The following is a 16,626-nucleotide window of genomic DNA, read 5'->3' as shown; positions in this document are numbered from 1 at the left end:
GAAGTGTTTAACTCTTCAACGTAGCTGTCGATGTCATAACGCAGATTATATCATTGTATTGACAGTTATATCAATAAATAAGTTTTTAAAAAATAAATAACTATTATTCAGAAATGAGCTTTATTTCAGTTACATGATGGTTATTCCATTCCACTGAGGATTGATAAACTGACCTCGCCTATCGTGTTGAGTTATATTATAACTTGATACATAACATAATACTATAACAGGATTGTCCATTGTCCAATAAATTTGGCTCTATTGATAGGAATAAACTATAGTATAGTATGAGTGAACCCCCCCCCCCACCCATCAAGAACGCACACCCCTAAATATCCCAAATTTATTACTAGTCGCCACAATAAGGTACCTTCCCAAAAATAAGTTTTTGAATGCTTATATGGAGAAAATGCAGTTAATATACCATTTTGTGTTCATCTCACCCCATACTTGAAATTCATCTTCTTCAATCCAATTCAAATCTACATCTCATTGTAGTTTCAATCTCCATCTTGGCTTTATTTTTTCCCCAGTTGTACATTAAATCTCACTTATCAACCATTCGAAACAGTGAAGAAATACAATCAAATAGAAAAAAAATTAAAAAGAAAGAATATCACTCCAAATCACTTCTCTTACAAGCAAAACTGCAGTTCAATAGTATAAAAATATTAAAATTCAGTAAACACAATTAGTTGGATAACTTTTTCATGTGTCGACTGGAAGATTACTATTTTGTTTTATTTTACGTGTTTTCTAATGAAAAGTGTAGTAAGTAATGAGCAAGAGAAACAACTGCATTCAAAAAGTAATGGAATGATAGACCGTAGTTATCAGATCCATTGTCTTTGTAGTTGAATAAGAATACTCATTTATTTATTGTCTCATTATAAAGCTCTTTATGAAAGAAGTTCGTGGTACAACACAATCGTGTTCTAACACAATCTTTTTACCCAGTTTCTTTTTGGAAGCAAGACATGAACAGATGAACACGTAAAACCAATACAAGGTCATCAGTTAATCGACGATCGGAGTCATGTTTGTTGTTGACAGAGCCATGGACCAGTGGCTGAGAAGCTTCTAATAAAATTCTAATCATATAAGTCGCTATGAAAAGATAGTGAACAGACGAGAGACGAGAGACGAGATACACCCTTGTTGCTGTGAAATGCACAATCGCCAACACAGGAGTGTCTGCTTCTCTCTCCTCTTTGTCACCATAATCTGTCGATAAGTTATTGTGCCAAGTGAATGAATAGAATGAGCAACAATACTTACTCTCAATAGAGCAGGACACGTATTATAAAAGCACTGGCAACAATGTGTGTCCAAAATATGAATAGACTGTGGGTGGAGTAGTCAACCGATCATTAGCTAAACAATGTAACCCAAGTGCATGTGTGTGAAGCTGTAGCTACACACACATACGAGCAAGTAAGCAACACAAGGTATCCCATCCTTGAATGTGGAATAACCCAAATTTTGAACGTCAAATATCTTTTACATGCTGCCTACTTCGGAAAATTGTTCTATGTTATATTGTAATATTTGTTATATATAGAATAGTAATATTGTTATAGATGTTAGAATTGTAAGAGACACTCAAACTAAACTTGCATTGTAGATTGGAATCAAATTTGAATCCAATTTGGAATTATTGCCCAATGGCATAGTTTGAGGAAATTTCAAAATTTTGGATCATCATGGATGTTGAGTTGAAAATGTGTGTACTTTCAATACTTCTATTACTATCAATTAGTCTTAAAGACTACCAAATTCTCAATAATGAATGTAGGTATATCATTGATATATCACGTTCAAAATTCTATGTTTCATATGAGCATGTGTGATATAGACATCTATGATCAATAAAACAATATAAAAATCTTAAAGCACCCTTTATTTTTGAAAACTTTAAAATATTTCAACAACTAGTTTCGGTGATCACACCATCGTCAGGTTATGAAATAAAATAAAATTCAATAAATGTTCACCAATTGATACAATATGAACATATGCTTATTTTCATGACAATTGTATTGAACATGGAATTTTATTTTGTTTTATAACCTGACGATGGTGTGTTGAAACTAGTTGTTGGAATATTTTGAAGTTTTTCAAAAATAAAAGGTGCTTTAAGATTTTTATATTGTTTTATTAATTCAAAAAGTAGCCCATGTGAATGGAGCTGTGGTTGACAGTCATAAACTGCCACAAACATTACCGTGGCCTGTCCCATTCAAAATCCAATCTCGCAACTACTGATTCATCCCTAGAAATACGCATCAGTACAGTTTCGACTCGACCATTGACGAATGGAACGACAGCTTTCTCTCGACAGGGAAATGGGTTTTCTTGCTGACAACGGGCAAAAAGCACGTAAAGGCACTGTTCAAACCGCTGTTTTTCTGTGACAACGTACTATTAAGACGTATTTTCTGGTCAGCCGCTTCCTGTAATCGAGGTGTGTACAGGGTTCGGTTTGAAAATCACTTTCCGATCCTTTGTTCTTCCGCGATGTATCTGGTTGACAAGTCTGTCGGAGACTCGTAAACCCACGCCTAATTGACGGTTTCTGGTGCCTCTCCGCAAAAACAATACCATCGCTGTGTATGAGAAAACACCAAATTACAACCGACGACAACAATGGTGCTGGGTACTGGAAGCAAAAAATGACACCTCTCTCGATCTGCTGAGTACGTTCATTGAGAGGCTCACCTGAATCGATATACTTGTGTATACTCAAAGGAATACTACTTTTATCTACGTGAAAGAAACAGAACAAGGTTGGAATCGAAAAACAGCTTCAACGTCGAGTATAGTGTAATAAGACCGGCTGAATTTCCTCCGAGTATAAAAGCAGCTGTAGAAAAAAGGACTCAGAAATAGAATTGGTTGTAGGATGGGATAAGATATGAGAGCATGATGAGACGTAGAAGAAATGATTAAAATAAAAATTTTGTGTGGCGCACTCACACAACTTTCCTTGCCGTTTTGAAAATTACCTGACGCTAGTGTTCACGCGTATCACAAGTCTACTTTCCTAAGATCTGAGCCAGCTGGTGACAGGACTATAACGCTGGAGACACACGAGGTCTGCTGTCTCTTCATAGTGAATGATATAATAGAATCAACAGTTGCCAACAGTTTGCAATTGAATAAGTTAATCACATTTTCTCAAGTTTTGAGCTTATTTCCATTTTTGAGTGTAAATATTACTGAACATTAATTGTAGAGATTTTCATGCTCAATCCTTTCCACTTGGAATTTTTTGTTTCAATTGCATCTGGAGACTGATAATTGGGAATCTAAAATCAAACTTTGCATAGATAGGGCGAAGCTCTTGAAATTTTTACATGATATGGGAATGTGGCAGTTGATAGAGTTTATTCTTGACTATTTTAGGTATAAATTTGATCAAAATCGTTGGAGCCGTTTTCGAGAAAATCGCGAAAAACCCTGTTTTTGACAACATTTTCGCCATTTTAGCCGCAATCTTGAATTGCATTTGATTGAAATTGTTCGTGTCAGATACTTATAGTGTAAGGACCTTAGGTTCCAAATTTCAAGTCATTCCGTTGATTATGAGACGAGATATCGTGTACACACACACACACACACACACACACACACACACACACACACACACACACACACACACACACTCACTCAGACCAATACCCAAAAAACACTTTTTTGGACTCAGGGGACCTTGAAACGTATAGAAATTTAGAAATTGGGTTACAGTACCTCAATCTTTTTCGGAAAGCAATACATTTTTTTTACCTATGGTAATAGGGCAAGGAAAGTAAAAAGTATTGAATGAGACAGAAACATGAATAAGATGAATGAAAGAGAAAGGACTGGAAAAATGGAAGAGAAGTATAAAATGGAAATATTTAGACGGATTAAGAAAGTGATTTCGAGGAATAACTGTTAAAAGAAAGAAGAAATGATTAATGAATAAGAAAATGAGGAATTGGAAGAATGAAGATCAAAATTGTGTGGAAGATGGAAGAAGACCGAGAGCAGCTGAGATGTAGAGATTGAATACAGCAATACAGAAATAGAGAAACTAGAAAGTAGATGAGATGCAGAAGTAAAAGGGCAGAAGAGATTATTGAATGAAAAAGGAGAAGAGATGTTCAATAACAATTTTACAAGGAGGTGGAGGAATATGGAGTGGTTGTGATGAAGAAAGGCGAATTCATGGAAGAACATAGAGAATAACACAAAGGAGGAGAAGATGAATGAAAGAGAATAGGAACGGATGAAAAACATAAACAGACAAGAATCAGAACAGATGAGATTTTTAGAGAAAAAGTATGTAGGACAATAATATCGTGAAGATGTAGAAGGGAGACGGAAAGGTGATTGGAGGGGTCGGCAAAGTAAAAGTGTTATAGATGAAGAAAATGAGAAAAATTGAGATAGAGGATGAGAAAACTTGAGAGATGAAGAAAGGGGTACAATAAAGGTGAAGAAAAAATAAGGTTCAGCTGGGGATAACACGGATGAGAAGGGAATGAGGGAGAATTTTCTCTGCAAATACGCAAGAGAATTGAAAATGCGAACGCCTGTAGCGTTGTGTTGGCCCATGTTCTCATTCCGAATTTCATTTATTTCTCGTCAGCGAAATGCGAAGAAACTGACACAATATTCTCGCCTTAAGGCTTTCGGCTGCCTGTATTCTCCAAGCTGCGAAACTAGGAGTCTGATCACATCATCAAGCAAGTTATTTCTCAGAAATGGGCCCACATCTATTCTCTTAGATGATAACAACAATGCTAGAGGGGATTTTCCAAACGTGAATTACCTTTTGGAACTCATTTATTTGGAAAAAATAAATTTTAGATGAACTGGATTGCCTTTGAATGGATTCTAGGTGAGTTAGGAAAATTAAGGGTCAGGTTATTTCTTTTTATTGATAATACCTTAGTTAAACTTCAAATAATGATATTCTTACTCAATTTTAAAATATGTTTAACACGATTATTTTGATACTACACAAAAATACATAGTTTTCATGTATGGTCAAAATTTTTCGAACAGTGAATAATTTCCTTTGTTCTCTCAAGTTCTTTTAAAGAGTTCAAATTTTTGGAGTTTGAAACCCTTATTCCCATTGGTAACTTTTGAATACTTATTTTGATTGATGAAACATTAATTTAATTCGAGAGTTATCAAAAACTAAGGTGATTTATGGTACAGGAATTGAAAGAATCATTGAAGGAAAAAAATTGGAATCAGAAATTGGAGGAAGTGAGAGAATAAGCATGAAAAAACTGTATGGTATTGTCAATTATTAAGCTAGTAATATCCTATTCCACTGCAATCGAAACAACAGAACTATGATATGAGTAAGATAGGGACGATTTATTCAGAGTATAATATATCTTGACATTTCATTAATGGAATGCTTTGGAAAAATTTTGGGTATGCAGAAAAAAATGAATGAAGATGAAGATGGCCATATTCTGAATATGTAAGCTTTTCTAGGCTTGCATTTCTTCTGAATAGATATGTATAGTCTATTTTTATTGAATTTTCATTGATATAGTAGATTTTTCAAAAGGAGTATTATCAGACTCATGAAAAAGAGGATTGGTGATATTAATCGGTTTGAAAATGTTGAAACTTACATTTAAGCGTTGGATTTTGATAGAAGCAGAGTGAAGATAATTTTCAAGGGTAGGAAAATTTGAAGTAGCAAATCTGTTTGCATCTATATCAAAATCAAGTCAAGAAATATATTGAGTGTAGACAGATCCAACCCGTGTAACACAGAATAGGAAAGTGGAAGCTTTTAAGCCGGTTGTAAGCCCATGCTGAGGCATATCAAATTAATGGAAATATGAACTTTGTTTTGAAACTGTAATGTTCGGCTTCGAGGGATGCTCAAAGGCTCTCAAGTTGATGTTTTAGTTGAAAACGTGATTCAAGACGTAGAGAAAGGTGTGTCTACAAACAACCTAGTGTTTGGACTCAAGAATGAAGATTTACGGCAACGATATTTGGGGGAGTATCATGAGTTTGGCAGAAGTCAATGTTCGAAGTTTCAAACCACGTCGAAACTTCGAAGCTATAAGAAATCGATCAATCCTTTACATCAGCTACTTTGACATTCAGCCTATGAGCTTGTGAAATATCACAGTTTGCATATCGTGCAGTTATAATATCGTGTGAACTTTTAAGCCGAAGCAGAACCGTCAATTTGTGCAAGTACAAAGAGTTTCAAGTCATTTGAAAATAGCGATTATTCATGTAATATCAATTAATGGTTCTTTCTGTACTCGACAATCTATTTGTGATAAAAAGATGATTTCTGACTGTTACTATGAGTGCCATGTATCATAAATGGGAAGTAAGCATCTCAGCATCTGATAACTGAAGCAAATAAAGAGTATATAGAAAGTAAACCACATTCATACTCATAGAAGGCGTACGTTCTATAAACCAAGAGCACACTCCATACTTCAGATATAACAGAAAATGAAGATCAAAGTGGCAGTTATTATGATTCTATTGAATATTTTTCATGCGTAGCTTCAATCAATTTGTTTCTTTGTGTTTGAAATACAACAGACGGACTTGATATAGGTGTGATATTTGAATTTGATATTCAAAAGTTATTCTCATTCAAAGATACTGACAAATAATCCATCTATCCATCATCTATACTACAATAATGGAAAGAACTGGCTTATACACGTACGGGCTAGGAAAATTATGGTTGACGCATCATCACGTCTGAACTACTGAACTGATAGACTTGAAATTTCGCATGAAGATTCAGTCAAGAATAAAGTTAAGTCCATCATCTTGTCTCTTTTATATATGGGTACACGAATGATAAACTTCTCAATGTACACATGAAAGTGACGATTACTGGATGAACATACAAGTGGAAAGGGGGAACTTTAGTCTAAGGAAATTGGCATATGTGTAATGTTTGATTTGTTCGAACCAGATAGAGAATACTCAGACACTGAGATAAACAGAAGGAAGGGCACGACGTGATCGTGACAAGGAGTGGAGTCCTGCAGGGAGAAGTGTTGTAGGAGGAGGAGAAGGACGAAGAGTAGGAGGAGGAGGAGTAGACAAGAGCCCTTTACCCAAGAGAACACGCATATGCCGCTTTCAGAGGCTTCACAGAACTCCTTGTATTTTTGTTTAGACAATCATTCGGACTAGCGCGGGTCCTTTGTCGCACCCCGCAATTGACCGACGTTAACAACCACCGTTGCATATATAACGTTAGCAGCTGAACAATTTGAGCGTCGTGTTTGCATGTTGACAACTGGGTGCACCATCATCAATAAATTCATACGACGAAACAGTCATTTCTGCGAGAGTAATGTTAGTTCGGGTGGGGACTGGGAAAATCTTCCAACTAATGGACCTATTTATTGTAGGATAAAGCTTGTATGTGGTATGGTTTTGATATAGTCTTAGTATAATCAGAGACAAATGAATAGGTATCTAAAAAAGTATCTTCACTCTATGGTATAGTATGATAGAGTTGTGAATATATATAATAAATACTAAATATTGCATAGAAAACTGGTAGTCGTGAAACGATTCATCCTATATGTTTGTTACAGAGTGATATTAGTAAATACTCGTATTAGTATTGGTAAATATTAAAATACTAGTATTAGTAAATATAAGTAAATACTCGTTGTAAGTTGTGTTATTAATATTAATTTTGATAGCTTAATAATACCCAATAAATGTAAAAGATAAAGGAAGATATTGTTACCAAAAAAATGTAAAAGATGAGTGAAGATATTGTTACCAAACCCTCCGAGTAAAGTTTCAACCAGCATCATTCCACTCACTTCCACAGAAGAATAATTTAATATAATGTATTCCACTTCGGCTCCTATGCACTGAAAACCATCACCATCTCAGTTTAAATACTTGATTTTAACTGAAGATGATAAAACGAAGCGTCAGCGAGAATATGGTGAAAACCTAAACGCAATCATACTTTTATGTAATCGTAGTTTAGAGTTTAACCTGGATGGTTCATATTGACTATCATAATTTACTGACATTGAATATCATAATTTACTGACACTTTGGCTATCCTCATATTTTGCACATGAGTTGAGTGAATTAAAATCTAAACACATACTAGATAAATTGTTGTCATACTCATTCAATTTCAGCTGTTTTCCATGCATGATATCAATTCGTTGAACAGCTGATTTTAGAACAAGTGAACATGAATAATAAATGATATTTTTACAGCATACTGTAATGTAATGATATCAAATGTTTTCTGTATTATTATTCCTAGTTGTGAAATAGGAACAGTGAATGCTTTAAACCAAGTATAGAGAGAAGTCTGCACACGCTGTTATTTTGTTGCTTGTTGAAAACATTGTTTACTTTCTGTTAGCCTGAGATGAACAGCTAACGTGTTATTAGTATGAAAATATGATAAATAGTCCAGTATAATATTGAAGTATACATAGTGTAGCATATTCCGATATAATTCTATATTATGATATAGATATAAAGATGGGCGAGACGCAGTCTGCGTTCTCGAAATTCTTGGGGAATATTCGAGAAAACTTAAGGGAGGGGGGAAGCAGTCTGATGATCTTTTTTAATCAAATAAAATTTAGGGGAGTGCAAATTTAGCCTTGGGAGGGTACCCCCGCTTATGCACTGTTTTAATCATTTTTGATCTGGCATGACTGAACATAATTTTTTTGGAAATCTTTGTTTAATAGAACATAATAATCATACCGATCCCTATTTGATTACAGTGGAAATGCACCGAAATGATCTATGTTTTCATTATTGCATTCATTATGAGTCACACCTGGTTTGAAGCAGCATCTGATCAATCTCCGATCAAACTGAGATGTATATAAGATGTTTATAGAATTGTAAGCCCCATATAGAGCACCTATATATTATATTAAATCAAAATTGTGTAACGTTTTTCTTTGATTGGAGAGTTCAAAGCCACACTGTAGCACTTTTAAAAAAGAGAGTTTTGATAGTTAGTAGCATGTAGAAAAATTATAATTCAAAGGAATAATTCAGATCTTTATTACTCTCGACCTGGAGATCCTCAAACTCGGAGATAACGTGTTATACCAACTAAAGTTGTATAACCTAAGTCTGAAGCCCTAACAACCTAAGGATCTCAGGACCTAATTTGAGTCCTAATTAAAATCTGTGAAATAACAGAAAAGCTCTTTTGAAAATTGTTACTAGATAGCTTGATATTGACTCGAACTCCATGCAAAACGCCAGGAAGTGTTGATCTATCACTACTTTTGCAATCGTTCGTTATCATCAGGGTTCCGAGGAACAGTGTTTGGGAGATAGTCTTAATGAATATTCTTCAATGTTTGTTTCCATTACGAACTGCTTGTTAATAATCACTTTCGAATACTTGAATTACGACGTAGCAGTCTGGTTTTAATAAATGGAAGCTATAGCTTCTACTCACATTTGTGGAGCGCTTTCGGACACTAGGCCCTTCCTCAACACTCTTCCTCAAACGCTCCATCCATGTGATTAGAAGCTGATAGCTTTTATTCATAGAAATCAGACTGCTATGTCGTAATGTAAGTATTAAAAAGTGATCCAAATCAATATTAGAATAGATATTTGTCCTGAATTATCCACCCAGGTACTTCTTCTAGGCCACACTTTATACTTCTAGTTGTGTAATTGACCTGTCACCGTCCCATCACCTGGTGTCACGTGTAAGAAAATAGAACAAAAAAAAAATGTTGCTAGTGTCTCAATGTGCATCATTGAGGTACCTGATAAGCTGCGTACAGATTTACAAGCCTCGAACACGAGGCATTCACTTTTAATCAGCTGATGCCAAGCTTTTTATATCTGTATCATACCTTTTCTTTAGAGATACAGATATAATCAGCTGATGAAAAGTGAAAATTTGCAAGTTCGAGGCGACTAAATGAACGCACCTATAAAAATGTAACATTCCAGGAGACAATTTTGTTGCAATGGAAATTCAGCTCTCTTCAATAATATGATATTGCCGATTGTTTCACTCGAAGTACTTGATAGTAAATGATGATCGTATTGCATATCCATCGTTAAGCCTCATCCTCACATGGTGACACCAGACGGACAGTCACATAGTGTTCCCAGAGAGTATAGATTGTAATAATTTCAACCTATACTCCCTGAACGTATCAGACACGGAACATCAGTGGTAATGATAATATTCAAACTGAGGAGTATACTTATACGCTACGTTGTTAGTTTGTCTAATTGAAAAGACTACTTTAATATATTTGATGTTTACTTGGCTTTTTTTTTGAATCTACTGAGACAGCTATTTTCATTAAAAATGTGAATCTTAAGCTCAGAGCACACTGGAAACGCGCCGTGCCGCCTTGTCAGATGAAGCACGGAGCACACTGGAGACACCGTTTTCGCTCAAAGCTCACTGGGAGCGCGCCGCACCGCGCCGCGCCGCGCAGCCGTTTTCCGGCCATAACACACCACCCCACCACTGCCTCCATTCTGTATCGTGACACCGTTGTGAGCAGTTCGTTTTGTGTCGTTGGATGTGCAGTTAGTTTTAATTCTGTCATTGGTTGTGTTATTATTTTGTTAATTCTGTGTCACTACGCATTTGTGTAGTTAGCATGACGAGTAGCTCTGAAGATGAGGATTTTTTTATTTTCCCTGATGCTAACGGAAGAGGAGGAGAAGAAGAGACAGCTGTGGGTTCACCCTATTAACAAAAAGAGAGACACTTTCGAGGAGGTCCACCATCTCTTTCCAGATTTACTGAAGGACAATAGAAATTTTTTTCAATATTTCAGAATGTCGCCAGAGAAATTCTATGAACTTTCAAATATGTTAACCATTGATCCAATTTACTAACTTTCAATTTAGTTGGAGCTAACTTTTTGGTTGCAATCGATAATGTTCATCTGTTTCAAAAATGTTAATCTGATGACAAAACCATCAACATTTTGCGGCGGTCACTCATTGTTAATTAAAAAAAAATCAAATTTACTAACCTCTCTAAGTTGATGGTCATTGAACACCTAACAAATTATTTGATTCGCAATAAAAATATCCATAACAAAGCCGAATCGACAGGACAGTAGAATCCATTAATCCCTGTAAATTCAGATTTCATACTTCCAAATTTGTAATGTGGTTTAATTTATGGCAAACACGTTTAGCTGCGTTTACACCAAAGTTAATAACAGAATGTTGATAACTTAATCCTATTAGATTCTATTGGATTGAACATAACTTATCATACACATGATGAACATATGTGTTTGTCAAGTTCCGTTCAATCTAACAGAATCCATAAAAGCTGGGTACCGAAGAGGCACCCGAAAGGTGGTGGCGCTCAGAGGAAAAATTCCTCTCCTATCGCACACTGGAGGCGCGCCGCGTCTCGCTTCGCCGCGGCGCGCAGCCACAGAGGAAAAATTCCACTCCGTATTCCTCCCAAAAGCTCCGGCAGCGGAATAATTCCACGACGTCCACGGCTGCGCGGCGAGGCGCGGCGCACCTCCAGTGTCCTTATTCTAACTTATTTACATGAAAAGAATTCAACCGGAATAATTCCACGGCGCCCACGGCTGCACAGCGCGGCACGGCGCGTCTCCAGTGTGCTCTGTGCTTATCTCTGAACATATTTTTCATCACCCTCAAGTTTTCTACACAGATACAAAACGTGTATTTAGTGCTATATCAAGGCTCATAGAGTAGAACCGGAATTTGAGCTTTTGACTCATATTTCATACTTATTCCAAAGAACCAATATACGACATATTCGGGCCGTATTCGTGTAATTTACTTGAACCAAGAATCAGCTTCTAGCGATTAGCATATACCAGCTTATACCAATCAGTACCAGCTTATACCAATATTGGAATAACCATAGGGCATATGTGTTATCAGCAACGTATTAGAATGATATTACGAGTATTTGGTTGCTACACAACAGAGTTGTGTCAAGCTAAGTTTTTATCCAAACATCCCTATGGTCTTTCCAATATTGGTATAATATGTGATAGGGATAGGGAAATCTATTATGGATAATGCCATGCTATCTGAAAAACCTATTTGACTCATAGTGAGCACTTAGGCACTTACAAGCCACATGTGCCTTGACAATAAGTGCCATTCCAGACAACTTACATGGCACTTGAAATGAGCGTGAAGAGAGCTGAGTTTACTAGCATATTTATACACTGAGCATGTGATTGATATTATAGATGCTTATTGGTGACTCATATTCATGTCAACACTTTTCTTCTATATAAGAAGAATCGAAGAAAAGGTTTCATGCTCTGCAAACAGGAGAAGCTGACTATAAAATAATTGGCAAACACAAGGCGAGTGGATGACAGCTAGAAAATGGATGGCTAAAATGGAGGTATAGCGATAGCGAGTGATCATGTTAAAGATAGCTGGTTCTGTTTCACAATATTTGTAGATTTTCATGAAATTGGAAACTCTATCATCCTGTTTGGAGTGTAGATCATGCTTTCTCCCATCATTATAGATTATTTAACCAAAATATTCTTCTCAATGTGAATAGTTTTTGTTCAATGGAAATAATGTTGTTGAAAATATTTGGTAGTTATCTGAAGCTACCTCAGTGATTTTGTCTCTTCTATAGTTGAGTAGAGCAGACTTGCTGAGTCAGGAAGAATTCCTCTTTTCTATAATTATACTCGATATACGAAAAATAAATTTTCGTTCCAGTAGCTCAGCCCAATTGGCGTCTGTGATTTATATGATCTATCATCCGGTGACCCGAATACATTCGCGTTGACGTTTTGAAACATTGGTATTTTCACTAGAACCCTTGGTTTCAATGTGAAGTAGGGTGACTGACTGAAAGAATATATAATATTCTTAAACACACTATATTTATAGAATAATTAACAACACAAAATTAACTCATATGCAATTCCCAATCACTTAGCACTACATTCAGATCACAAACTTATAGTGATACTAAGATATAATCCCAATTTCTTCAATTGCCAGGTAATGAGAGAGGTAGGAATTATGATAAAGAGAATCAACATGCATAAGGCTAATAAAGTCACAGTTTTTAGATATCTTTTCATTCTATTTACATAGGCATTTATTTTTTATACACAAGTTGTTATTATGATATAATATTATTACAACAGAACAAATGTAAGCGATCAATTAGAACAAATGACAATAATAATTATTATTGTGATGTAATAATAAAATATAATAATTGAAATAGATAATGCATAGCTATCTATCCTTTCAGCTCCAGATTTATCTGTCTATTACTATCAGACTGTTTTTAATATCAACATAAACACGTCAACAAATCCCATCTCTATTTTTTATACATAAATGTGAGTATCCCTAAAGATACTCTGTAAAGTATATACAATGTATATATAGCCGGTATACTCGTACATCCAGACAATTCGTTTTTGCCTTGGTTCCAAAAGCTTTCCAGGCCCTTGAAAGACCTATTTAAACCAAAATACAAAAACAAGTAAAACCAATTGAAAGTTTTGTAAGAGTGTAATGGGCTAGCTTTGCTGCCTTTTCTAAACATGGTCCATTTTCATGTTTTTAATTATTCTCTTCACAGATCATAAATCATTGACTAAGTAAGAGGCAATAAAAATTCCATTATAAGTAGGAATTATTTCTTGAATGCCTCATAAGTGAAATTTGGACAGTGTTAGGTTGAGGATGACTGAAAAGACTGGAAGAGAAATAATTATCTACTTTGAGTTTCTGTTACTATTAACACTTGTAAAGTGAAAGACAAGTAAAATTAAATCAATGCTAAATCCATTCATGAAAGTTTCACTTCAAAAACCTTACATCTGAGTGAGATTAGGTCTACAAATGATGAAGCATTGATAAATTGTACAATATGAATGGCAACAAATTGAATAAATACACTAGCATCACAGACCTTAAATGACAGAACACTCAAATTTCGTTAGAAAATCAAGCTATGATCACGTTTCCAATTATCAACAGTAATGTTTTGCATTCACTCTTGAAAACGTATAAACTAGTTACATCGTCTACAATAATTAATTGGAGATTGTTCTCCGACAATTTTCACATGTTTTCACAGATTTATAGAAATCTTGAGAGACTCAATTACTGAAACTAACATGTATTCCTACTCAAGGATTGTTCAACAAAGAACTAATAATACTCCAATTCACGAGAATGTATCTTAACTTTTTTCTTTCTCAAAATATTGGTTCTCACATCACTATCAGTGGTAACATCACTGAGAGCGTGAACAGTTTTCACAAGCAGTAATAAAACGATCAATCACATCAAATCGTGTGATAAGAGATAAAACTTCATTGCAGTTCTAGTTAGTACTTTATGAACATTACATTACTATTCACCACCGTTAGATGCTATAAATCTTTTATCTTTATGTACCATATAAAAGAACATTTCAGTATGTTTTACCTATTTAGAAAATGAGGCATTATAGTACGGTGCAATATCGGAAAAATCATACTGGTTAAAAACTCAAACACAGGTAGTTCAAGTAGTCTAAGAGTGAAGATCGTGATAGATCTCTATACTTATAGAGACCTATTTCGACGGATTTTCTATCTGGGATGAGAGTCATTCTCGTGAATGAGCAGAAACCAAATCAGTATACCTTCTACATCTGTTTTCACAAGAAGAATTCACCACAGTAATAAATCATTTCATATAACACAAGCGTAAAGCGAACAATTTTCACTGTTTGTCCATAACTCGACAGTTCATTTTCGGAAGCACGTTTCCGATAAAAGTGTGTATAAATATTTACAAGCTAGAATATAGAATTGCATCTGAACGATAAAAACAAAAACAAGAAGCAGCATTGGCGTCGGCCTCGGATGTTCTGCTGAAAGTCTGCCGAGCGTCTGATGAGCGTTTGTTGAGCGTCTGCAAAATGTAGAAACGTTGGCTTTGTTGGTAGAAAGATCTGCGAGTCATATACCGAAAACATATTGTAGTATCTTTAAAACATTTTCCAAGCGTATGAAAACGTCTGCAGTCGTTATAAATTCTCCAGCAGTCCTAGTACTCTCAAACAGTCTTGCAGGTCATGGTCAGATCATTAGACTAGACCTATCAATTTGTTGTTAAAAGTCGTACAATGAAGTACAGTAAAGTTCTTAGATGTGAAATCGAATGTGAAACAAATGTTTCTGGAATAACAGCTTCAGTATGATCTGCAAAGCTCTCACCTGACAACTCTCTGCAAGGATACAGTATGCAGCTGAATTAAGGCTTCATAGATGGATGTTCTCCATATGTTTGCTGATAATCGTTTTGATTACATACACTTGGCATCAGCAAAGCTGAATTCGATGAATTTTGTTATCCTTGGATCGCCAAAACACTTGGCTTAATGTTCTTCTAGGACATAAGCACTTGCAGACCATCTTCGTGTCATCATACCATAGCCTGTACTATAAATCAGTAATGATTCAAGATTTTTAAGAGTTCTTCGAAGCATCTGAAGAGCAGACCATCTTCTCGGCATTATACTGTAGCCTATACTTGGTATCAGCTATGCATCAAGATGTTCTGTGGCAAGATGGATTCAGGTACATGGAACATCTTGGGAAAATGTCAGGCAGCATAGCCTATACTTGCCATCAGTTATGCTTTAAGATTTTCTGTAGCGAGATGGATTCAGGTACATTGTACATATTGGAAAATGTTTTATCAATCGGCTGCAAACCCTGGTATTGATTCGGAATCCTCTTTGCCAGATTGTTTGCAGAGCTCAAACATGCGTTGTATGGCACTCGATCTCAGCCGGCGCCAATTGCTATCACCAGACCAATCCCTCGCTCTGCACAGGTTGCGGTTCCGAGAATCCGGCGCCCCCCACCTGCGAGTTGATGAACTCAGGACTCGCTCGCTGCGACAGCATCTGCGGATCGGCAGCACCGGATGGCGGACCCGGTGGGGGACCCGGCGGTGGCTGGCCCAGGAAGCCTGGCTGCGGATCGCCGAAGTCGCCGCCCATCGGCACTCCGATCGGTCCCGGTCCATCCATCGGACCACCTAACAAACAAGCAAAACAAAATTCTTTAATTTTATAGGGCCAATTATTCAAAAAACAAATACTTTGATGATTGTAAGAAAAGGGTGATTTGATTTGAAGCGATTGATACGAAGGGTGACAAGGAGAAAAAACTCGAAGAACAGTATGAAACCGTGAGAAGAGGAACAAATAAAATTGGAGAAAAATATAGCCGTTCCCAACAAAAGTTTTAGTTCAGACAATTTTTGCAATCAATCATACCAACACAGTGTAAAAAAATCGGGAGATAAACAGTTTTGTGGTAATCCTATTGGTTCTCTTCCAGCAATTGTATCTATGATGTGTTTTTGTAGATGGATGTGCTTGTATCAAACTTCATTCACAATCAGATCTATCAGAATCATCAGTTCAAATAACTTTGTCATTTCCTCCCATTCGAACAACAATATTGTACTATTACTTCTATTTATGATAATTATACTTTCTGAACTCCTGGGGAGAGCTAATAATCTAGGGGTGAAACTGATTACTATTATTAAGAACTAAAAATAAATATCTCG

The 16,626-nt window shown here is 35.9% G+C and overlaps 1 protein-coding gene across 1 annotated transcript in view; it reads right to left on the bottom strand.

Annotated features, from left to right (window-relative positions):
- Window positions 1-12,892: 12,892 nt before the first annotated feature.
- The window catches only part of LOC111045340 (LIM/homeobox protein Lhx5), a 91,314-nt gene continuing 87,580 nt past the window's right edge, over window positions 12,893-16,626 (bottom strand). Inside the window, exon 7 of the mRNA XM_022330730.2 lies at window positions 12,893-16,086. Within this exon, the coding sequence (XP_022186422.2) occupies window positions 15,851-16,086 (236 nt within the window). The 3' untranslated portion in view covers window positions 12,893-15,850. The remainder of the gene's footprint in view (window positions 16,087-16,626) is intronic.

The sequence above is a fragment of the Nilaparvata lugens genome, chromosome X (genome assembly GCF_014356525.2).
Source record: "Nilaparvata lugens isolate BPH chromosome X, ASM1435652v1, whole genome shotgun sequence".
Lineage (NCBI taxonomy): Eukaryota > Metazoa > Arthropoda > Insecta > Hemiptera > Delphacidae > Nilaparvata > Nilaparvata lugens.
Note: the sequence above shows the minus strand (reverse complement) of the source record. Positions and strands in the feature narration are given on the sequence as shown.